Source organism: Pagrus major, chromosome 4 (genome assembly GCF_040436345.1).
Source record: "Pagrus major chromosome 4, Pma_NU_1.0".
Taxonomy (NCBI): Eukaryota; Metazoa; Chordata; class Actinopteri; order Spariformes; family Sparidae; genus Pagrus; species Pagrus major.
In genome coordinates this window covers 3,917,554-3,942,986 of record NC_133218.1, presented here as the reverse complement: position 1 = coordinate 3,942,986, position 25,433 = coordinate 3,917,554, and the positions used below count along the sequence as shown (strand labels likewise).

Here is a 25,433-nt window from a genome sequence, read left to right as displayed (position 1 = left end):
TGTTTATGTAGGCCCACAGGGAATTTGAGAATGTTGATTTTGGATATGAAAAGCAAGATAAATGTAAAATTGAACAAACTGTGCCATTTAAGAGGAAATTTGCTGCAGGGTTTCAAAGGGACAGCTTTTCTGGTTGATAAACAAGAACATGCACAGGCTTTCAGAGGTTTTAGCTGCCTGATAAAGAGATCCTAGGAGCTACAAACACCACCCCCCCTTCCCTGAAGTATTTGCTGCATCACCACATGGCATCCAGGAGTCTCATGGATCTGTCAGATGGGTCCTCTCATATCTCAGTTCGTCTCTGCCAGGACAACAGGGGTGTTTAGGGAGTGTGGAGACGTAAATACATCTGTGACCCACTCCAAACCCTTTTTAACTTTATAGTCTGTGCTTATCGAGGCAGAGGGGATCCGTTATGCTCTCTGAAAAATATTTGTAAGAATGTTTACCTAGACACACTGTCTGCATCATTAAGTCCAATTTTTCTAATTCAGTACATTACACGACGGGCCAGCATACATTAATCTAATAAATGACAGAATATGTAAACTACATATAGGCTATAGTATATAAAGTGTATAGTCCCACACATGTATGCTTATAGATGTGATACACATAAAGTGACAGCACCAAAAGCTTTTATCAATAACTATTCTGAATTAAAAACGTTTTCTTTTTTTTGAGTTGATGATGGAAGCAGCCAAAGAGGGAGTCAATCACGCTTCCTTCTCATCACTGTTGAGAGTTGCACATCCAGCACTGATCAAGGGAGGATGTACAGAGCGGGTATCTTTCAAACAATTTCTCAATTGACGGAACTTCTCTAGGCTTCTGGTTATTTAAAAAGGCAAACCAATGTATTTAATATGCGAGTGCTTTGCGGCAGTGTTGTATGAAGTACCCAAAAGCTATTTCTTTAGTAAAAGTGAAAGTCAGCCATACAAATAACACTTGAGTAAAAGTCTTAAAGTATCTGATATTAAATGTACTTAAGTATCAAAAGTAATCAAGTATCGACAGCACAAGTAAAAGTAAATGTATTTACATGTACTGTGTGTAAATCATGTGTGTGTACTCATTTAGCAGTCTGAAAAGTAACTAGTAACTAAACTTATCCAATGAATGTAGTGGAGTTAAAGTAGCAGAAAATGGAAATGCTCAAGTAAAGTAGAAGTACCTCAAAATTGTACTGCATATATTTTATGAGCCATGCAACAGCGAAAGACAAATTTCCATTATTGCCTGCATCAATGGACAATAATGTTTTTTAATCTTGCTTCTTGAAGTACAGTACTTGAATAAATGTCTTTGGTTACTATACTATAATATTCAGAGGCACCTGAGGAATCACAAGAAAGAGACGCTAAAGTGCAGAGTTTGATTACATCTTACAATTTCCTTTGCGATTGTTAAAAATGTATCATTAACAAAAGCTAAAAGAAGCTTTTTAAATAGGCTGCTGAAAATGTCTGGCCCATCTGAATTTCTTTGTTTTAAAATCTGGCCCAGTTGAATTTGTAATTGAATAGCCCTGCTTACCTCTCAAAGTTATTTCTCCTAATTTGCCTGACTTTGATGTGTCCCCTCTGGCTCCATCATCAGCATCTCCAACGCCTTAAAATCCTTCCAGGAAGATATTTCAATCACTGAAGAATTAATGAGGAGAAATTCCTTCATTTTTGGGATTGTATTTTTTCAAATTAATAAAAGCGTATTTCTCTCCTGGGGAACGTGCCATATTTGAAACTTTTTTCAATCGTTGTTAACATGCCCCAGAAAATGATCGGGGGGAAATGTGTTTGACGTTTTTGGGAGAATCAGTTTGAGACACAAAGACATTTTTCTTTTTGGATTATGTCGGCGAGTCGGTACACCTCGTCAGTTTAAGCCTCTGTGAGGTTTCAGCTGCACTTTAATCTTGACTGTCTCTGATTATCACAGCGAGAGGGGATGTGTGCGGTTACTGATATGCTCCACCAATCTGATACTGTATCTCTGTCAGTTTCCCCTTGGCCACTGATAAGGTGGAACACAATACAAGGTGAAGTTTTATCCTTTGTTGACGAATGTGTCGCATTTTTATTGCGTATATAATTGCATTCAATTTATCATTGTATTGCTTGTAGGGTGTTAAAATTGTGTTAAAAAGATTGAGTTTGTTATTGATAGCAGCAAGGTACTCGAGGAAATGAGGAGAACAAAAAGAACACTTGCTTGGTCACCCTTTTTCTTGCACTCCCCCGTTTCTCCCTTCACCTCTCACTTCTTCTTTCCTCTCTTTACTTGAAACATTTGTCTGCTCCTTCTGATTCAGTTTCCTTTGTCGGCACATTAAGAAGCTGCTCAAGTGTCATGAGCTGTCAGGCTTGCTCATCTTTCCAGCCTCATCTTGAAAGAAAGCAAGGGAAACAAGGCTGTAGAGGAAAAAGCTGCCATAGTTATCAGAAATTTCAATGAGTTTTTGTCTTAGTTCAGAAGGAATCTATGATTTCTCTTTAATCACCGTCTTGCACTTCAACTACACGCCCAGATAAGTGCTGTTCAGTTTATAGTCCTACATTTTATCATCATGGCACTTGTGCATGTTCGTATGAAACATGACAAAGACTGCCAGTTTTAATTGACAGTCTGCTTTGTGTTGCTTTTTCGAAGACTCTGGACTATTGTTCATTCCTGCTCTGTTCATTCTGTGGCAGATAAAAGTAGTGACTCAGTAATGGACCATTAGCATTGTGCCGGATCTGTCTCTTACGCAGTCATCATTACCGAACCACATTAGACACGGAAACTAGCCCTGAGAAAATCCATTTTGCAAGAGCCTGGCATGGCCTGCTGAATTCCCTCTGAAGAGGCTATCTGTAGTTACAGTGCTGTGGGTGCTTCTGACAGATATCTGAATTCAGTAGATTTATGCTCTCTTGGTGGAGGTGCATAGTCGGAGCCAGTGAGGTACTGTAGGCTCTCTTATCTGTGTACTCAGACCAGATGATGAAAAAACTACTTGGCGTAACTTTACAGCTGCACTCTATACAGCTGCACTCATCAGGGAGCAGAGCAAAGGATTATGGAGTTAGCAACAGAAGATAAAAGTTTAAGTCATGAGGCTTTAATCAGAACTTTAATGCCACTCCAATTATTTTAATTTCACAAAAGGCTTTTGCTTCTATTGAATATTAAGATGAATGCTTTGCAGTGCATGTCTTTGTCTTGACTGTTTTGCGTATTGGTTACCCAGATTTATTATGCAGATCTAGAGTAACCTTCCTCGTTAAGCCTTAATGCCAGCCATTCATTACCTCTGGCACAAAGACTAATGACACTATTAATCAGCTATGAATAGAGTTCGACAGAGGAAGTGGGAGGCTGACACCTCCGTACTGTAACAATTCTAGGCATGCACGTACAAGACAGATTGTCAGGAGGACACCGAAAACTGCCCAGCATGTCAAATACCTACAGCTGACAAGATGTCTCCAGATGGAAACTACATCTAATGGTTTTATTTCCCCTCCTTCGCCTAACCCATAATGCAATTCTCATTAGGCTTTACAAGGCTGTGTCCTGCCGCAGCGGCCCAGGTTTGACCCAGGGCATGTCATGCTCACTCTCTCCCCCCTTTTTCCTGTCTGTCTTTAGCTACACTATCCAATAAAAGCCAAAAATAATCTTCAAAAGAAAAATACAACATTAATGGTAAAAAAAAAAAAAGGTACTTTTGAGAGGAGAGAGAGAAATATTTCCTTTACTATGATACACAACACCTTTGAATAAGAGTAAAACTCTTAGTAATACCCTTGTATTCATTGTTTTTAACTGTTTTAAAGTGGCATTTTTTCCAGTCTATCCCCTTGGCTGACCTGACACTGATTTCAGGATTTTTTTTAAACTTAACTGTGTTACTGCTTAGTGCATTTGCTTCAACAAAGGTGACACATTCAACCTCTTATCTCAGTTACTTTGCCCTTAGATCCACACTGAATTTTACTCAGAGAATCAAGGCAATGACCAAAGTGTCTGCGAGGCACTGCTGCCTGTGCCCTCTGAGAAACCTTTCACTAAGCCCAGCACTCAAGCTGTTTCTGTTTTCTGTCTCTCTGGGTAGTGCACCAAAATGATTCCTCTTCTGCAACAATATGCCTGTAGGAACCAAAGATAAGGTTGTTTTCTTTCTAAATATGCGTTCTCATACAAAGCTTGGCTCAACTTCTGTCATGACTTATTCTTCTGCCTCAGACAACAAGCAGTGGCTCAAATCCAGACGATGCAGAACTGACTAATATGAAACATATTTTGGACACATGGGAACCTGTCCTACTTTTCTAGTATAGTATTTCAAGCTGTTTGCTCATTGAAAGGGAAGAAAACAGGCTTTAAAGGCAAATCTGGGCATTTGCTTGTTACTGTCAAGTCTGCAACAGCACACAGTATGTTGGACTAATGGTGATAGCATTGATAGATGGTACTGACACCTATCTGCCTTATAAATATTGAAACAAAACATTTATAAAATGTGTCCCGACAGTTTGTTTTGTTCTGTCACAGCAGCTGTCTAGTAGTAAGAAAGCAGAAGTCACTCAGAAGTCTTTTGTCCCTTTTCAGAGCTTTTTAACTTGGTTTCTCTCTCTCTTCTGTAATATATACATACAGTATGAGCCTAAACTCTACCAGTCAAATACCCTTGGTAACAGATGTAATAGTTAAGGTTAGATAGTTAATTGTGGTTTGGGGTAATCCAATCTAAAGAGTATATCTTTAAATATCTTGACTGCAGTTATGAATCTCTCTTTTTCTCTCTCTGAAAAGCATTCCCAATATTAGATTTAGTGTTTCTGTCTTTGTTTCTTTTGGCTTTTATGTATTCATAATAAATGGACCTTTGTCTCCACTGCCAAGGTGACTTGCAGTGTTTGCTGTGTATTCTCACAGCGTATAATCCGCCATGTTCCTTTAATTGTTTTCTCTTGTGTGTTTATATTTTAGTAATATGCTCGAAGTGCTTCCTCATCAACAAACAGGCTTCAAGCTTTTGTTTATCCTGCAAGCCTGTCGGTTGTGTTGCGATAACCCCATCACCAGTGTGATGTGAGACACCAGACTTTTACTTTGTGTGTGTTTGCGTTTTTGTGGGGACCAGTAGACCTCATGGGGACCAAAGACTGGTCCTAATGCAGCAAAACATCATTTCTGAGGTCCCAGTTGAGGTTAGTGGTAGGGTGTGAATTGAGGTGAGATTAAGGTTAGGGTTTGAATTAGGCTGTCCACAATGAATGTCAGTGTAAAGTCCTTGCAAGGATAGCTCCTTAAACCTGTGTATGAATATGTGTGTATATCACTATAAATGAGGATAATTGTTCGGCATCTGGTCAGTTACACTGCAGTCAGAAAGTATTAGGATGATGATGTGTTTTCCTTTTGTTTTTGGCCCAATTCCAGCAAGCTGGATTTCAACAGAAACACCAGCTTTGAAGATGAAGTGCTGACTTTGGTCTTTAAAGTTGTTCGAGGTGGCCGACATCCATAATGAAATGGAGTGTAGTCGCCCTAGCCCTTTTTATACGTGAGCCTCCGTTATTTCTCCCTTAAACATACAGAGAAGGCAACCAATTAGTTTTTTAGATCCAACCAGTGGGATTATCTTGACTGACCCCATCAGTCACCTGTCTTCAATCCATCTGAGCATTTGTCTTACTTTCTGACGGCCAGACTGAAGCTAGAAATCCCCTGGAAGAAGCAAGAAGTGAAGATATCGAGTGTCTGTTGATGTCTCGTAGTTGTAGTTGGTCAGTCTTGTTTCATTTTATTTATTGATATATTATTTTGAGGTAGTTGATATTAGTACTAGGTGGTGTCAGGAAGGCCACCTCTTTTATGTTGTTTTATATATTGATGTCGTTTTATTCTGAGGCAGTTATAACCAACTGCCAAGTACTGCCTTTATTCTTCTGATTGTTGTTCTCGCCAAGACATTTTTCTCTGAAGTGCTCTTTGGGCTGTTTTACAACAACTTTGCTGTTGGCTTTGTGGTATTACTTTATTAAAGAGCATAAAAGAAGGACTTGTGTATATCCTCCTTATTGGCATAAAGATTTGTGTTGATATGCAGGCAATTCTAGGTTTAAAGTTATATTGTAACTCGCAATAAACATGACAATAAATCTTGTGATGTCATGATGCAATGTAATTTAACAAGTAGTGTATCAAAGTGCTTTCTACAGGGTCCAAATAAGTAAAGTTAGACCTCACTTTGTTAAAAAATTAATGTTGATGTGAATGCATTACTTTTTTATTAAGAAACAACCTCCAACCTGTTTTGAAAAGATTATAGTCAGCACTTTAACCGGACAGTCATTGTGCCATTTCAATCCATCGTACTGAAGAACAGAGACAACACAACATTAAAGATGTCACTGGCCTAAGACTGCTGAGTGTACTCTGTGTGCAGTTGTACAGATGTAAACATACATACAAACACTGTGACATTAATGTGAAGCTCCTTCAGAGTTTTGCGCAGATGCAGAAAGTCAGTTCTCAATAAACACATTGATTACAGTGTGAAAGAGTGAGTGTTTGCGTACAGAAAGGTGTGTTTGCACCATGTAATTGTTTGCAGTAAATCCTTCATATCACTCCAATCAGAAAAGACAGTGAACTCTGCGAATTGGAAATGTAAACAAATATTGAAAGCCAAGTTAGCGGTGACTGCACATGCCATGACAGACAAACATGCCAGCAACCGCTTTGAATTTCAAAACAATTTCTCCCGTAATAATACCCCGTTTGCACACTTCATTTTGCCGTGCTCCTTTTCTGTATTTCAGCTCTGCCCTGCAGTCAGTTTCCCTGACCTGCAAACAAATGGAAATGTCATATGGACTGACATTCTTTCCGTATGGTTTCGTTTCGCCCACTTGCAAGGCAAATGGAAAGCAGATCTCTCAGAGTCTGACCACAGATTGTTCCTCCAAAAAAGGATAAAAAAAAACACCAAATGAAATCACCAGCATTACTGTGGCTAGGCTGTGGAATGTGACGGCAAAAGTGTTTTAAAAAAACATCGTCTGGTGTGTTCGTTGTGAGAATCTAGACTTTTTTGGGGGGGTTAGTCTTTAGTTGTTTTTACTGTGTCTGAAATAAAAGAGTTTAATTACCTGAACACATAGACAGTTTTTCTACCACTGTTTTCTACCAAATGCTATCCAGTTTTTAATGAATACAAATGTCAAACAATGCAAACCAATCATTTTAAATCACAAATGATTGGCAGGAAGACTTTCTGTGAAAGTGAAATGTGTGACGCTACGTATGTTCTGCCCCCACTACCCTGACATTAGAGAGCTGTGTGTAGATTTGCATGTGTAGTCCCCCTTGTATTGTGCTTTTATTTGTCAGCTTTGTGAATGTAGTAGAAGTGTTTTATTTCTGTGGTTCCTTGTCACACCGAAAGTCTTTTTTTTGTTACGTTGTTGTTATTTTGTTTTTTCTTCTTTTTTTTGTTTCCTTCCTTTCTTTCGTTTCACTGTCATTTCCATTTCAACTCCTTTCCTCTCCTCGACCTGTTCCTTTCGCACGTGATATTTCTCCCCTCCCCTCCCACGCTGCCGCTGTCTCCTCCCTCCCCGTGTCCCTACGCCCATCCTGCCATCCCTCCTACCCTTCCCTCCTTCTTCTTCCCCCTCCCAACCCAAAGACGTAGCCCTGCCCTCTTTCCCTCCCCCTTCACTGACTCCTAACACTACTGACCATGTAACGCCAGGCTCCGGAGGTGTAGCCAGTCCCGCAGGCCCCACTCCCTCAGCCCCACGAGACGTCGTGGCTTCGCTGGTTTCAACCCGCTTCATCAAACTGACCTGGCGCCCGCCGGCTGAACCCCATGGAGACGACTTAACCTACTCCGTTTTCTACAGCCAGGAGGGCACTAGCAGGTAGTACACACACTCAGCTGTACTGCAGTACTGCCAGGAGGGTTCTCATACTCACATTACTGCTGGAGTCAGCAGGGTGCTAATATACATACATCCCTGTGCCAGAGTCTCAGACCACTCTGAAAATATCTAATTAAAGCAGTTAAAGCACTTATCATAGCAGTAAGTGTCCATTAATTAAAAACAAACTTCCTTCCTCAAAGGATTATATTTTTACATCAGTTCAAATACTGTAATTTCATTTTCTCAAGTAGCCCTGTGATAAATTTTCCTCAGCTTTTACTGTATATGACTTAAAAGGTAAATTTAAGAGGCTGAGAGGATTTTGCACATTTCCTCCTTTGCATTTTGGCTATTACTCCCTGTGAAAAGTAAAAAACAAAAAAAGCTTAAAGGTATTTTCCGAAAATACTCTGTGCTGCTAGAGCTTAAGATGCAAACACATACATCACTATATGTGCAAATACATGGCATACAAGTAATATTTACACAAACCAGTGTGGTTGTACATGTGGTATTTTTCTCTCTAACCGTAGTTTTTTTACTGTAGACAGATGAGTACTAATATGCTCATCATTATCAATCAATCAAACTTTATTTGTGTAGCACTTTTCATACAGAAAAGTAACACAAAGTGCTTCACACAATGAGAACAATAAAAATCTTGCCTCCCACCCCACCCCCACCACTCCGCACACATACTGTACATACACAGCAAGCAATAAAAACAGGAGCTACTGAGGAACTGAGGAAGCACTATTTTGAGTAAAACACATCATTAAAACACAATCATTAATAAAATACAGGGACAATACACTGTCATTAATGAAATACTTTATTATAATGTTATAATTATTGAAAATAATTACAGTACATTAGAATCAAAAAGTCTGAGACCACCAGTCAGGACACCTCTACCCAGCAGCTGTCCTGAGTGCAACACCACCTTTTATCACAAACGACAACACAGGCCCAACAGTCCAAGTGAGAAGCTGAATCCCTGAAATTCCCTGAATAAGTCAGTTACTTGATTAATTGACTCATTGACAGACAGAAAACTTGTCATTTGCATTATTTATTAAGCAAAAATGGAAAACATTAACTGGTTCCAGATACTCAAATGTTAAGTTCTGCTTCTTTTCTGATTTTTAAATTATTGTTGATTGAATATCTTTGAGTTTTAGTCTGATGCTTGGACTATTCAAGCAAGATGTCTCCCAGAGCTCTGGTAACATTTGAGGGGTTTTTACAGCATTTTCCAGGGTGTTGGTTAATTGTAAAAAAGAAAAAAAGAATTAAAAGATTCGTCAGTATTGACAACAATATCACATCTAGCATAAAAAAAGCAATTATGCACATTTATGTCTATTATCTGTATAACTAAACTGATACAAGGCAAAATATGTTCAATCAATGTGCCTTTAAACCTAAAAACCCTAAACCCTTTAATTATGTTCTGACACTTTAAAAATGTAAAGGTTTTTCATAGATAGAAGAAATTAGAATTATTGTTAAACTAAAATGTTCTGCGGTGCGTGTGTGCGTGTGTGATTGCGCGTGTGTGTGTGCGTGTATGTTTGTGTGTGTCCACATCAGGGAGCGAGTAGTGAACACCAGCCGTCCGGGAGAGATGCAGGTCACCATCCAGAACCTGATGCCAGATACCAAATATCGCTTCAGGGTTGTTGCCCACAACAGCAACGGCCCGGGAGAGAGCTCTGCAGCGCTCAAAGTGGCCACCCAGGCTGAAGGTAAAGACACACACACACACACACACGCACTCACACTAACATTCATTCATATGTGCTCAGTAAACAGGACACATAAACATAAAGTCGAACTCGAGCCAGTTTGTTGGAAACATGCTCGCACTGGCACAGTGAGGCAAACAGGATGCACTCAAAAGAAGCACACACACAAATGTGCAAATAAACATTCACACAAACAAATATATCCTCACATACAGCATACGCTCACTTCAAACAGAGACACCCCTCCTCCCTCTACACAAAACACACACACATAGAGGAGGAGGCTGTGCGTTAAGTCAGACCACCCAACAGCAGACCAGAGAAATGAAGCATTTTCTTCTTATAAGCCACTTCTTGTTTACTCCACAACATTTACTATAAGCCCTCTGTGTGTGTTGCTTAAACCTACCTGAGTGAGGAATGTCAGAAATTAGCATTCCAGATTTTGCCTCTCATCCAGTCTGTCAAGAAACGAGATACAGAAGTTCATTGGGATGTTTTTGGACTGGAGGACACACAAGAATTAATAAGGTGACAAAGAGATTTTTCTCTTTGTGTTTGATCACTTAGTTTCAGCCATGTTTGAAAGTGCTGTGAAGGGGGTTTCCCAGCACACTGTCAGGAGGGATGTTCCTTCACCTCCAGACTTGGCTACAGCTCAGTCACTGTCACTTTGTAGGTCAGCCACCGTTTCTCTACCTGTGTCCTTGGTTAGAGGGCGGACGGATCGACATAGACGCACAGAAAGATACACACACACCACCACACCTTAATGCCTGCCAGCAGGCGCCGAGCCTCCCATAGGGATAGCAGCGAGGGCGGCCTGTACCTGTGCAGTATATCTCTGTCGTGTGTGTGCACTTTAGTGTAAGAACATGCTACGAAATGGGGCTTAAACTGTTGACCTGCGTCTGAGCGCCAGCCGTGTGCACACAGTGCTGCTCCCGTATCACCTCTCCTCAGAGACCAACTTAATACACTTGCACACACACACTCAAAGCCCATACCTCCAACATCAGAGCACACTGACAAATGGGAGCCTCTCTCTTCTGTCAGGAACACCTGCAGCTAAGGCTTACAAGATATATACGGCACAGACCTATATCTGTGCCTGACAGCCGGCACTTTAACCCTGTGGTCTTTATTTCATTTTAAATCCAATCTGCCACAGTACAGACACAACAAGGAATGTCACCGTACATAGGCACAGAACGTTCTGTTTACAGCACAGTCGCAAATTATTAGGGCAGTGATACATATTTTATTATGTTTGCTCCGTCTAATGGACTGCACAGACAGCACACATGAAATATAGACTTGGAGGTTAAAGTGCTGACTGTCAGTTTTAATTTAAGTGTGTTTACATTTGCATCAGATGAACAGTGTGGAAATAGTATTTCTCCATCATCCCCTATTCCTAGTGGATATAAAGTAATCGGACCAGATCACATCGCTTAAATGTATACATATTATGTTTTATGTTGTCATTTGTTCAAGAGGAATTCCTGTTTTTTTAAACCTGGGTCCTATGTGTACATATTTTGGTGTGTAAATGATTCATACTAAAGAAAGGTTTTGCAATCAGTCCAGTGAATCGCCTCAGCTGGCAGCAGTGACACAGCTGCAATGGCTGCAAAATAATCCTTTAGGGCAACTCTCACTTTCAATGTCACGTCCACTAAAAGTGCTTGTTTTTACAACTGACAAGCTGAGGTTGTTATTCTGACAGCATGTCTGACAGCATTACAGAAATGATTCCTACAGATAGAGACCTTCTTGATATGGAATATGCTCCTGTTTAGATTTAGATTGTCTAAATCAGCTTAATATTCTTCAATGAAATAAATTCTTGCTGACAGTTCTTCATAGTAAACTCCAAACTTGTCTCTTCAATTCCAACTCACTTTTCCACTCTCGTCTTCCAACAACTCACCTCTCAAGAGATTCAGATACTTCTCCGTGAGCAAGACTTGTGTTTTTGGTTACAAAAAGATCTTATTCTTTTCACAAAAAGGTCTCTCTCTGGATGAATTGTTTCTGCAATGTTGTCAGACACTTATAATAACAACCTCAGCCTGTCAGTGGCAACAACAAACACGTTTAGTGGACGTAACTTTGACATTTCTGCCTATCTTGGTTCTCTTACAAAGAGATCTGCCTGACAGCCATCATATCGAGCTGATAAACAGACGCATTGTAATACATTCTGCTTCCTATCTTGACTAACCAGACACAAAGAAATAAACTGTTTACCACGCTGAATACAAAAGGAAATAAGAAGGAAATCAACATGGCTGGCAGCCCAGTCCAGAGGGGACAGATTGGTCTTCACGGAGCTGCAGCCTCTGAGCCCTCTCCTGGTCTGAGCTCTTACCAAAATGAGGGAAATGTGTCTTGAGTAGCCAAGAATATGTGTTTGGCAGCGATCAATGGCCACTGCTTAACTGAGTTCCTGTCAGTCAGATTAAGCAAAAATGCATTAAAGGAGGAGAAGGTTCAAGATAAGAGAACAAGGTGGATGGTTTTCTAATGTCTGCTCTTCTGGTTCATTTTTTCACCAGTCCAAGTGCCGGGCCCTGCTCCGAACCTGCAGGCGATGTCGAACACGCCGTCCTCAGTGTCTCTGAGCTGGGAGAAACCCCTCACTGGCAACGGAGATATCGTCACCTACAAGTTGTACTACACAGACAAAAGTGTTGGCAACGAAGAGGTAGGAACTAGTCTTTACTCACTCAATTTACACTAAATATAGACATTATTACATCACTTTAAATGTATGACTGCAGAAATCTTTTCAGGTATCCAAACAGGTTTGATGTGCCTCAGTCATCACTTATAACCCACTAGAAGTGTGTAGCCGTGTCTGTATCTGCAGAGACCTTGAGCTCTGTCTTTTATTGTTTTCTAATTATTATGCTGTATTCGGGGTGTTTTTAGGTGTCAGAGATTCTGGAGTAGATAGTTGATTCACTAAAGAAAATTCCAAGGCCCATGTTTAAAAAGAGCTGAGCTGTGTAGCGGCACACACTGCGTTCTTCAGGGTGTGCAGAAGGCAGAAGAGTGTGGCAGCCTTGGATTTCTCTCTTTTTTGAACTTCTGTGTTCCCTACCAGAGAGCAGCTTCATCACATGTTGTTTGAACTTCCGAGCACTCTGTCTTTCACTTTGTCTTTCTGAAGATAGTTGATTGTTGAGTCTTGTTTCCAGGACGTAAAATACCGACTCTTTTGGTTGGTGGCTCGTCCGTCCATAGAGTCAGTAATTGATTGCCTGGAAATGAGACTCAACTTACAAATCCTGCATAGTATGCCTTTTAAAAGCTTATACTGACTCAGCCTTCAAGCATTTATAATATTTCCAGCCTTTCAATATTTCCTTGTGTACTTTGCCTTCATTATATTGATGATATATTATTGAATTCACTTAACATTCATTATTCTACTGGTACTATTCACACTTTGCCTTGTAAGAGGAGAAGTACTGCATGTAGCTGACGCTTGATTTTGCAGGGTTCATTAGATAAAGTAGAAAGAATATGACTGCGTAGTCTAATGTAAATTGTGATGAGCTAAGGAGTTTCTAATCATTTGCCAAAAGACTCTTTGTACTGCTTATTGGCCACACTCTTGATTACGCACCTCACGCTGAAACACCTATTGAGCAGAAAGAAAGCACATATGATTCACCCAGTTCTTCTCTGCGGGTCTAACTCTGTCACAAGAGTGGAATCAAGCTAGTTAGATATTGAGTCAGCCGCAGCAGTAGCAGTGCACAAGCCAGTGAGGCATTAAAAAGCCTTTAATATGATAATGGATGAAACGTCAGCCAGCACACTGAGTAATGATGCCTCAGCTCCCTGGAGGAGAGAGCCTGAGATGAGGTGAAAAGGGCTAGAGATGAAGAGAGGGACGAGAAGAAAGAAAGAAGAGGTGAAGGAAAGAGAACAGAGCTAGAAGTTAGAAAGAGATGGTGCTGAAGGAGTATGAAATATTAAAGGACAGGGAGAAATCAGGGACAGCCTGTGATGCATCTCCAAGGGTGATGTGGTGACAGGCGACCATCTGACCAGAGTTCAGAGGTTGTGATTGGACGGCTCTGAAAGCAAGATTAGATTTCCAAAGAGTCTTTTTACTCCAAGTGTCAGAAGCGAAGAGCTGAATGCAAATTGGCTTGAAATAATTGGGCATGTGCCAGCATGCCCAATTTGTAGAGCAAAAAGTCGGAAATCACAGAAAGCATAATTTGTGTCTCAGTGGAAGATGACAGTTTTACACAGAATTACAAATAGACATGTTATTCTGATGAAACGATGAAAGCAGCCATCACATTTTGTGGCTTTGTCAAATTTGAGAGATTGCTTGGATTGTAAATCAGTCGGTACGTCTTATTTACAACATGTTTGCTGCTGTCTCAAGGGTTAATGCTAAAATTACAGGCTAAACAGGAGTCAGGAGTGAAATACTCAAATTAATGTATTCTTTATCTCCTCTTAGAGGTAATCTTTTCCTTTCATTTCTTTTTTCAAACAAGCTTTACATTTGTTCCATAAGTTGTCTTTATATGCTTAATTGTTAGGGAGCACATTATTCTCCAGTTCAGAAGAAAGGAAGATATATTTGTTATATCTGAAAATGTTAAATGTCTGAGTTGAAGACCTTAATAGGTATTTGTAGTCACACAACTCAAACTGACATGCAAATCTCTTCTTCCCTTCTTCTCTCTCAGGACGTTGACATAGACAATCAGTCGTATACCCTGACCGGGCTGAAGAAGAACACAGAGTACAGTTTCCGTGTGGTGGCCAACAACAAGCACGGTCCAGGCGTCTCCACTGAGGACATCGTAGTTCGCACCCTGTCTGACGGTCAGTTGGTTAATGAAGAGCAAATCAACCAAAACTGCTTTTAACAGACTGATTGATTTGACTGATTTTAGAAAAGTAACAGACAAAAAACATAAGAAAGAGAACACAGCCTATACTGATGTTCGTCTACTGCAAACATAGTATATGCTTACCCATATTATACCTGATGATATATAATGCGATCAAGGGCTTAAACAACCAAAATAAGAACAAAATAATTTGACCGAAAAGGTGTAGACTGAAGCTGAAGCTTATGATGCCTACCATCAGTGTACTATGTAATATGTTAAATGATAGGGAGTCATCTATAGTGTGCTGTAAATACATATCCAGAAAGACTAATGCATCACCACAGTCTGTTACTTTGCAGTAGATTAGAGTGTCAGGATACATTTATTTTTATTGGCAAATAATCTGCCAGTTTTTCATTCGTTTAATCAGCTAATCATTTCAGTTCACAATAGATCACATTCTGGTCTTTGTTACACTGAAGAAACTAAATTATGTTTTCTTTTCTTCACAGTACCAAGTGCTCCTCCTCAAAACCTCACTCTGGAGGTCCAGAACTCAAAGGTAAGACTGAGTGACTTTTACTGAACTGGACCCGAACCTAGCCTAGATTTTTCTGTTGCCTTATCGAGGACCTGAAAGTGTTTGTTGCACTCAAATTCTCAGATGCAATATACAAATAATAAATGCACCTAAACTGCCTGCAGCTCGACTCTTTGCCATACAGCTAATGTTACCGCTTCACCAAATCCACAAACACTCACTTGCACACACACAGAGGCTGTTGAACAAATAAATAGCCTGCAGTCTAGAACACAGTTGTTTCTCTGTGCGATTAGCTGCGTCAGAGGCCAGTAGCCCCAGCTGGTTAAGAGGGTGTGTGAACCCTCATCGATCCTCTCATCGGCAGGAGACTCGCCTGTCAGAAGGTTTTATCCTCCATATCACTTTCCTTCTGTACAGTTTCTGGCAAAGCAGCCTGCGGCTTAAATACAAGTGGATACAAAAAAATATTAGCCTGGGAGATGTAGGCAAACAAAAAATAATACTTGGGCAGGTAAGATGAGGGTCAAAGCTCAGTTAACATAGATCTAAGATGTCTTTTGATCTATAAATTGCCTAAACAATACTTATTGGGATTAGGGCTACAAATAACGATTATTGTTTTTTGTTGAAAAAGCTCTTGATTATTTTCTGGATTCATGGATTAGTTGTTTGATCTAAAAAATGTATTTAAAAAAATGTTGATCATTGTTTCTCAAAGCCCAAGATGACGTCCTCAAATCAAAGACATTCAGTTAACTGTCATAGAGTAGTAAAGAAAATATTCACATTTAAGAAGCTGCAATCTGAGAATTTTGCCTTTTTGTTTGTAAAAACACAATCAATCGATGCTTGGAATATTTATTAAATAGTTGTCAACTAATCACAATCGATCGCTGCAACTCCAATTGGGATACTCTGTGCAAAGCTACCCTGGAAACAGCTATTGCACCCTGTTGGTTAACATGTGTTTTAGGTGTCAGGATAAATAGAATAAACTCACAGTAGATTTAAGTGTTTGAACGTGAGATTTGTTTTATCTTGATTGAATTTGGATCAACGATAACTGGATAAAATTTCTCATAGCCGAGGTGACACCACCTGGTGGTCTTTTAAAGTTTCATTGTTAATCAGATTTATTACAGTTAAACATACTGTAGCTGTTGCATGATATTCATGATTAGATAAGGCCACTGGGGTGGCTGCGGGCCTCACAACAGGCTCCTGATTAAAACAGGAAACTGGCCATGGCTGACTATCTGTTTAGCCATTTGATCTTCAAACAGAGAGCTGTAGGCCTGTTTATTGTATATTTCCACCCGAGTGTTGGATTAAATTTGATAAAAGATGTTTCTCGCTCGTGACACGTGAGACAGCGAGTGCAAACAGAGAGAAGCAAAGAGAAGAAGAACCTCAGGGTGCGTGCATTGACTACAAAAGTGGCAGCCGGCGCTTTTAGCCCTTTGCTGGTCGATGCAGAGCCGGAGTGAGAGAGAACTGTCAAAGCAAACTAGAGAATGAAAAAAAAAACTGGTAGACAATCCTATCACACACTCCCAGCTTGAGTGAGAACTGGCCACCCATGCTGAGGGATACTCAGCTGAGATTTGTGGAGAGAAAACACTCTAATGCTAATGTTAAGAGAGAAATGAAGAGGAGACACTCTGTGGGAAGGACAGAAATTGTAGCAGACTCGTTGTTTGAATGGATAGTGTACATCCAGCTGTCCCTCCACAATTAGACCCAGACACGCCAATTTAAAACTGTGAAGCAAACATCTGGCATCCTTTATTCCTAAACACTATTGAAATTAGTCATCTAATTTTTTTTCTTTGCTGTCGTTCTGTTTAATTCTGAATGTAAACAGTCATTATGTCAGTAATTCTGGTACAAGTATATAGATACAAAGCATTTATGCAATTAGCTGTTTGATACGCCCAGCCAAATGGAAACGGGGGAAAAAACTAATTAACATGCATTTCATATTCAGTCTCCTCTTTGGGCCTCGTCAAGCAGAACCTCACATCTAATACCTGCAAAGCAACCTGGAATTCCTGTTTTTGTGATCTTATTTTGCACCTTTTTTTTCCTTTTGGCATCTGCGATCTCACCTTCCCCTGTGATTTTCCAAAAGTCAATTAAACAGGTTTTCCTGATTAGGGAGAAGAAGGGAGGAAAAGCAACACACAAGGCGAGCCCGGACCGATAGTGTAATAAGAAATATGGAATAATTGAACACACTTAACACAAATTTAATTTGTGCAATTCCCTTGACTCGGCTGGGGAGGAGTGCGTGTGTGCCCTCTGCGTGTATTGAGGCTTTTGTGCATCAGTGTGACAGTGGGGAAGCGTTAATTAACTCCTCTCCCACGCTGGGCTACCCCCCACCTATCTCTTTAAACACACACACAAAAACTCGGATGCATGAATCCCACAACAGTGCAGCATAGGCCCGCCAGCTAAAGTCCTTCATTCATCTCTCTGCCTCAGTGTCTCTGCAGGGGTCACCTGTCCACACACCCCACATGCGCACACTCCACTCATCAGTGCACCTCCTTCTATTATTCATGTGTTTATTTCTTCCTAAATGCGTCAATCTGAACTGCGTCACCCATGCTCAGAAGTGTGTTTTTGGTTTTTTTGTGTCAGAAGGAAGGGAGGGGAAGGTGAGACTGTTTCTGATGAACAGAACAGTGAACCTGCAGAGAAACGTTAACACAAACGCCTCTGCCAAGGTGTGTGGGAAGGTGTGATGCTACCTGCTAAACCATGAGGTCACCTCTACAGCTGCAGGCCAAAAAACAGATGGTCCCACATGTGCTAAATGTAAGTTTGTGTTTCTTCCATCCTCAGGGCATCATGCTTCGGTGGCAGCCCCCACCCCTTAGCGGCCAGAACGGGGAGATCACCGGCTACAAGATCCGCTACCGGAAAGGATCCCGGAGGAGTGAAACATCCGAAATCACCGGAGGCACCCAGCTTTTCAAACTCATCACCGGTAATGGCCTCTGACTCAGCAGTTCGCTCAACTGTGATAGCCAATGTCAGAATAAAACTGCACCTGCTGTTTCATTAGCCCCAGATTTATTTCATGACTAGTATTGCAACAGAGATTATGTGTATTTAGCTACCAGCTTTGTTGTCTTTCATTGTTGTTTCACAGAAAGACTTCCCGATGATCCTGCAAGTGGGTGTGAATGAATATGATGCATATATTACTGTACATATATGTGTAGATGGAGAGGAGCTGTAGATTGGGTTCAGACCTTGTGATTTAACAAGAGAGAAGATCAAAAGATGCCATCAAACCTCCTGCAGACTGATTAACTTGCAAAAATACATTTATTTGTAACATTTCAGTGTTAGACGGTTAAGTTTAGGGTTTGCCTGATGGAGGTCTACCACACGAGTGTCGCAGATAAATGTATTATTGCGGGTTAGAGTGTGGGAGTTTGACTTCTAAATAGATTAGAAAATATGTATAATATATTCAGCAAATGGCTACAGAAAATGAATATTGGACTGAAAAACGCAAAGAGAGAAACATCAGGTGGTAACCAAATCGTACCTGATACAGATGGTTTGGAAACAATTTCATTTTTTATTGTAAGTACCGGTTCAGATGACTTTATTTGTACCTGTACGTAGATTTAGTTTGCAGTAGAAGAAGACAATGCATTCTTCTTGCACACATATTACAAACAAGACTGACAATAGACAAACATGATACAAGAACTTAAGGCTCCACTAATGAAGACTTAAGAAAGAACTAGTATGCTGAAGTGTTGAACCTTTTTGTATGTAGCATGTAGAATCCTAGCTGTAGATGTGTACACTACACTACAAATATAGACAAATGCCTCCCTGACCTTTTCAAAAATGTGGCCTGAGTGACTGTGCCCCACTGTGTCCTCAATGCGTCTTTGGGGTGTGTTCACACTTGTGTTTTCGGGCTGTCCACTTGGATCACTGAGGGTGTGTCTTGATGCAAAGTGTGAACAGGCCACTGAAAATGTGATGGCACTGTAAATTGATTTGTGCCCTTGATGGTCTTCAATATGATTTTGGAACATCATTTTAAAGAGGTGGATCCAGAAAGAAAGGTTTTCTTTGCTCTCAGGCACTACTGTTCCTTCTCTACACCCCACGCAGGTCCTACAGTAAAGCTTTTATGTTATCAGACTCAATTTATCTCTGCTGGATGTGTCTTATATACTGTCAGCTATGTCTGACATACTGCAATATTTAAACACTTGATCTTGAGCCTGGCAGACGTGACTCAAGTTCTTGTTTGGAGTCAGTCAGGCTGTTTATTTAGTCAACATATGATTTTTTTATCTAAAAACTTTGAGCCGGAGTCACATGTCTTACTGTACCCTTACATTACCCGCTGCTACCACAAAAAATATGCACAATATCACCAGAGACACACAGCAATGGTGATTAATATTAGATGTTGTCTCAGCATCTTCCAAGTGGCCCGGCCTCACACTGTGTGCTGCATCAAAGAGAATATACACTTAAAAGTTGATTTTTGAGAACATTCTGGGGGGTGAAACAGAGGGGTGTTTGTTGGTTCAAAAGCGTTTAGAAGGAGATGTTGTAGCCTTGGAGGCACGGATAGTTAGGCAGTCTTCAGAAGCTACCCCCAAGGGTGGCCCAGAATACTGGGTACAGAGAGAAAAGACCACAGGATTAGCATGTAGCGTGCAAATGGGACAATATGACGATGATGAAAAATTTTACAGAAAATTAATACAGCAACACATCATTTATCAGCAGGCAGTCCCCTCTTTTCTGAATACCAAAGCCGGCATCCAGCGGTGAAACGGCTCATTTCGAAGGAGACATGGCTTTAAAATATGAACAAATTCAGACTCCAGAAGTCTTTTTTCTCTGCTTTTTAGTCCCTTAGTGTTATACTTTTAGTGCTAGCTTCTATTACACACTTTTCTGAAAGGCAAACCACCAAAAACATATTAATCAAAGATGAGAAATAAATCTCAATCACTTCACGATATTGAGTGGAAAAGAAAGTTAATTGTGCCACAGAAACCTTCACTTGATCCGTCCCTAAGGCAGACTTATAGATTTTCTACTTAAATTGTGCAGAGCAGTATTGGGCATCTGTTTAAGATATTTGCGCTTTCAAAATATTTATTGTGTCTGCAACTAGAAAGCCGGCCAAGTGGAGAGCACGGATAAATCATGAAATAAAACTAGAGGGAAGTTTTAATGAAAGAGTTTTATTGCTGCTTAAGATTCAGTTCAGCCACAGCTCAGTTTAAATACTTGAATCTGACCTGTTTGTTTTGCTTGTGCAGGTCTGGAGCGTGGGACAGAGTACTCCTTCAGGGTGTCGGCCATGACAGTGAACGGCACGGGACCGGCCACCGAGTGGACCACGGCAGAAACATTTGAGAGTGACCTGGATGGTAAAAACACCCTGCTTTAGTTGGTTTTTGTGTTTGATGTGTTATTAATTAGTAAGTGATTATTCTTTGTCAGCATTTTATGTAAAGATCCAATATTGTAGAAAGTGAGATTTTAGCAACTTTAGGTGCTATATAAACTGTAAAATTATCAAAAGGCTCAATACATGGAGAAATGCTCACAAACCATATTCAGAGAATGTCTTCAAATGAGCCATCAGGACTTCTGTAAGGCTGTGATGTCACAACTATACAGTTAACGCCCTCTGAAATGCCCGCAGCATGGCCTAGGTTGCAAAAATACCAGCAGAGCTGATGTGGAAAAACAGTGGGCGATGCCTGCTCAGGCCTGTGAGAGCTGACCAATCAGAGCAAAATGAGCTTTTCAGGGAAGGGTTATTAAAGGGACAGCCAATGTAACAGAGTGTTTAGACACAAGGTGAATAGAGGTGCAGCAGAACAACACAATGAGGAAAATAATGTGTTTATTGAACATTAAAGCATGTAACATCAGTCTGAACCTGAAAATAAGCATAATATGGGATCTTTAATCAGTTGTGTCACTGTAACGCTCGAGTTTTTCCTGCATTCTCCTCTCCAGAATCTCGTGTACCAGACCAGCCCAGCTCTCTCCACGTCCGCCCACTGGTCAACAGCATCGTGGTGAGCTGGACGCCGCCGGAGAACCAAGACATTGTGGTGCGTGGTTACACCATCGGCTACGGCATCGGCAGTCCCCACGCTCAGACCATCAAAGTTGACTACAAGCAGCGCTACTACACCATCGAGAACCTCGGTAAGAACTAACTGCTGTTGATCACTCTGTGTTTCTATCTCTTTGCAATGCTTCTGTTTTTATTGACATACTGATTCATTCTACTCTGATATTTGTCATCCATATAATTGCATTAAAGAATCTAACAGTCAGATGTTGATGAGAAAATGTCAGCATTTAAAACAATGCAGGAATTTTTCCTCCTTAGGAATATAAATGTGGTCTATCTGACACTGGAAGTATTCTTTGAAAATAAAATTTAATGAGCAGACACACACACACAAACAATATGAAGCAGATTCATCTGTACCTCACAGTGAGTAGAAAATTAATGAGCTCTTCTCCACCACATGCCTGAGCCACTAATTACAGAGATTAGCCTAATGGGGACACAATAATTAAAGGTCAAAAATGTTTAAATAAAACAAACTTGTTTTTGGTCATTTTAATTCTTGCTGTCATAAAAGCAAATGAAACATCAACACAAAGTTCTTTCTAGCTAACATGTTTTGCAAGAGTGGCAATTTTCTGCAAAGGCTCAGTCCAACCTTTGAGAAAATGTAATAATCGTGGAGGAGTTGGATTTAACATTTCTTAATGATAGTACCAAGCTGTGATTTCACTCTCTTGTAAAGCAAGACACACAAAATGACAGATTTTCTTCCATAGGAAATTACATTTTTGTTCTTCTGAGTCCATTACGTAGGTCAAACTCAGTTGGTGGTTTTTAGTAAGGGTGTAATTAATCACCATCAATAATACTACAGTAATCCAAGCCTCAGGAAGGTGAATAGAAGTGGATTATGAGTTAAGAAATAATCTTTGAAATGGAGGAGTTTGGAGGAGGAATTGTTGTAAAGTATATATATGTGCATAATTGAAGCTTTCATTACAATCACAGTAAGACAAATGATTGTATTCAAATACTGACTCTGGCTAATATCGCAATTATAAGCCGAGAGTCTCGAGAGTTTTGACTTGATTAGGTGGCTGCTGCATCACTTTATCTCGCTTGTCGTGTCTCTCTTACTACACTCTGCCTTCACCTCTCTCTCTCTCTCTCTGTCAGACCCCAGCTCTCACTATGTGATCACACTGAAGGCCTTCAACAACGTAGGCGAGGGCATTCCTGTGTATGAGAGCGCCATCACCAGACCACAGTCAGGTATGAAACACACACATCGGTCTGCTCACCTGAAAATCCTTCGATCTCTTCCATTCGAAGACACTGCAAAGGAAGAATTCAGTAGTTGCATTTATACTGTTCGTCTTTGGTAGAATAAATCACATCCCTTTAGCTCGTACACAACAGGAACCAGCCCAAAAAAAAAGAGAAAGAAAAGCCTGCGACTTACATTTATCTCCGCTCTCTCTAACCTGGGATCATTATCAGGCAGAATGTGTCTGGACTCCAAATTACCAAGGAGATAACGGGTCATCGGGGTGTCTCACTGCTCTAATTAACTCCCTCCATAATGGCCCCCAGTATACTTGAGTCTCTTTTTAATCAAATGTTCAAAACCCTCAGACTTTGCCCTTAGATTACAAGTTGTCTCGATATTAAGATTCCCGTAGAATCTTTTCCCATGAGATAAGAAGAAAAGGGTATTTTTGTGCACATTCAATCCTAAATTTCTATGCCATCTGCATCAGGCAACAATTTAAATGACCATTGTGTAGGATTTAGGAGGATCTATTGGCAGAAATGGAATATAATATTCATGAAAAAGAATCACCTGAAACAAATAGTTGTGCTTTTGTTTACCTTGGAATGAGCCTTTTATATATACAGAGGTAGCAGGTCCTCTTCCACGGAGTCCGCCATGTTTCTACTGTAGCCTAGAATGGACATACCAAGATAAAGAACAAGATAAACAAGATAAAGTAGCAGTAACCATTTGTCGTCCAGAGAACTTCAACAAGTTTATTTTTCAACTGTAAAATATCTCATTCTTCAAATGACCAATTTTGAGAGATTACTTATCAAAAAAACTTTGTTGATTCTAGAAACAAGAATAAAAGTATGAAATAAAAGTAGTCACCAAATTACTACATGAGTTAGAGTACAAAAATACTTACTGGTAAAGTTAATAGTGAGTAAACAGAAGAAAAAGGAGAAACAAAATTCTTGTTAATTCATCTTAATTCAATATTATTACCGGTTAGCGCTATTTGAAAGCCATACTCCTGCTGTAGCTTCAGTTATTCAGCTGCTTTGAACAGAGTGGAGGCGTGTCTGTGGTAGGATAACAGAGCACCAGCAGACCTGGGACCACCCGTCTCTTATTGAAAATGTAAAAATGTAACTCGTTACTACCCAGCTCTGCTGATATCTGTTGCATTTATTGGATACAAGTATTGACCTTAAAAATCCAGCAGTATAAGGACTGCACCCTGTCACCTGTGATGGAGTTATCTTTACATATCTGCATGCATCACGATGAGCCAAACTTTGTTCGATCAGACAAAGAATATAGAAACTCTAGTTTAACTCCCAGCCTGTAATCCTCAAAGTCTCAGATCACAACCCGGTTAACAATTAGAAGTAGAACTGAAGCCTCACTGCCTGACAAATGATCTTAAAGTGCAAACACGCTGCCAGTTAGACTCCCCGTTAGCTGAGTTCACACAGTTTATGTGACAGTGTCATAAGACAACCAGCCCATGCTCCCTGGGGTGTCCCAGAATGTGGGCTGCACCCGCCTCCTCTCCCATCCAGCCACCCACCTCCCCGCTCAGCCTTGATCACTCCAGTTTGTCTCTGCTGCAGAACTATTGCACTGCCGAGCTCGATAGGGGTGGGATGCTGGATGACATGAGTCACGTCAACATGCTTCGAGGGGGGGTGGCAGTCTAAGTGCGCACACACCCGCACACTGTCATACAGTACACTTCTCTCTATGAAGTTCCTGCTTCCTCACATCCTCACACACACCCCCACAACGCTGCACACACTCAGACCCCCTGTGGTGGCTTTGGCAACCCTTCGTCAGATCCAAACGCTTCCTCTCAAAGCAGAACCAAAGCCCACCACCATCGTCTGCTGCTGAATCCTCTGGGGCGCGTTCCGTTCCTGCCAGTTTGTTCAAGTCGGGATTAAAAAGACGAGCTGACCTACATAGTACTTTTACTTTTGAAAAAAACTGAGGAGAAACTTGGTGAACTTATGCTTAGTGCGTGCTAAGTTGAATATGTTATAATAAGATGACGTCTTACTGAAAAGCAGGAAATGAGGGATTGCACTCCCGTCTGTAAGTCAGCCTCTTCTCTGCAGTGTTTTCTACTAACACTGCAGACTATTCTTCCAAGCCGGGTAAAGAAATGCAGCTTGCATGCCACTCCAAAAACCTCAGTGCCTCTCCACAACCACATGAATGCTTGGATCTTCATCACACACGCACACACTCACATACACTCACTGACTCAGTCTTGGGAATATAATGAGGGCAGCTTTGCACAAAGAGGTGTCAAATGGAGCGAGGCTGAGAGGAGAGGACCAACAAGTGGTCGAGGAGGAGTGTCACCGCGGGTGACTGACCAAAGCTTTTTCTGCCATCTCAACTAAACCAAGCACAGAGAAACTAACGGCCAGAAGGCCATCTTGAAGCATTTATCCTTCAGATTGTTGGCCAGAAGCTGCCTGTTTGAGCCCCTCTTTCCCTTTATAGTCACACACTAACACTCCAAAGGCTTTATAGGGTGTAATGGGCAGGCACCGTACACACAAACACACTCAAGTGTTCTCCATGTATGCACATAGACACACTCTCACTCTTACATAAAACCAGAGGTTGTAAATATTATGTGTCTTATTCAGCTGGCTGACTGTGGTTTGTATAGGGACTTTACCATTCATTTCAAAATTTAATTCAGTTCTTACTTGCTGTATAGATAGATAATACAATATACTATATAAAGTGAGACACTAGGAATTTGTAAACCATCAGAGACTGTTTTTCTTCTTCTACTGAGGTAGCGTTCCCTTTACTAAATCTGTTTGTTGTAGCATTGCATTTAATGTCAAATCAGCAAGCAGGAAGGTATTAATTCTGGTATTATTGGATTTACAGAAATGTTGTATTAATGTGATTAAGTATGTTTACTTTTCAGGTGTATTTTTCACTGCATTAGCCGC

The 25,433-nt window shown here is 40.6% G+C and overlaps 1 protein-coding gene across 1 annotated transcript in view; it reads left to right on the top strand.

The window, feature by feature from the left end:
• neo1a (neogenin 1a) overlaps positions 1-25,433 on the top strand; it is a 176,267-nt gene that overhangs the window by 134,300 nt on the left and 16,534 nt on the right. Inside the window, exons 8-16 of the mRNA XM_073465092.1 lie at positions 7,691-7,925; positions 9,522-9,676; positions 12,238-12,386; positions 14,401-14,539; positions 15,063-15,112; positions 17,945-18,089; positions 20,416-20,526; positions 21,125-21,319; positions 22,368-22,463. Coding sequence (XP_073321193.1) covers positions 7,691-7,925; positions 9,522-9,676; positions 12,238-12,386; positions 14,401-14,539; positions 15,063-15,112; positions 17,945-18,089; positions 20,416-20,526; positions 21,125-21,319; positions 22,368-22,463 — 1,275 coding nt within the window. The remainder of the gene's footprint in view (positions 1-7,690; positions 7,926-9,521; positions 9,677-12,237; positions 12,387-14,400; positions 14,540-15,062; positions 15,113-17,944; positions 18,090-20,415; positions 20,527-21,124; positions 21,320-22,367; positions 22,464-25,433) is intronic.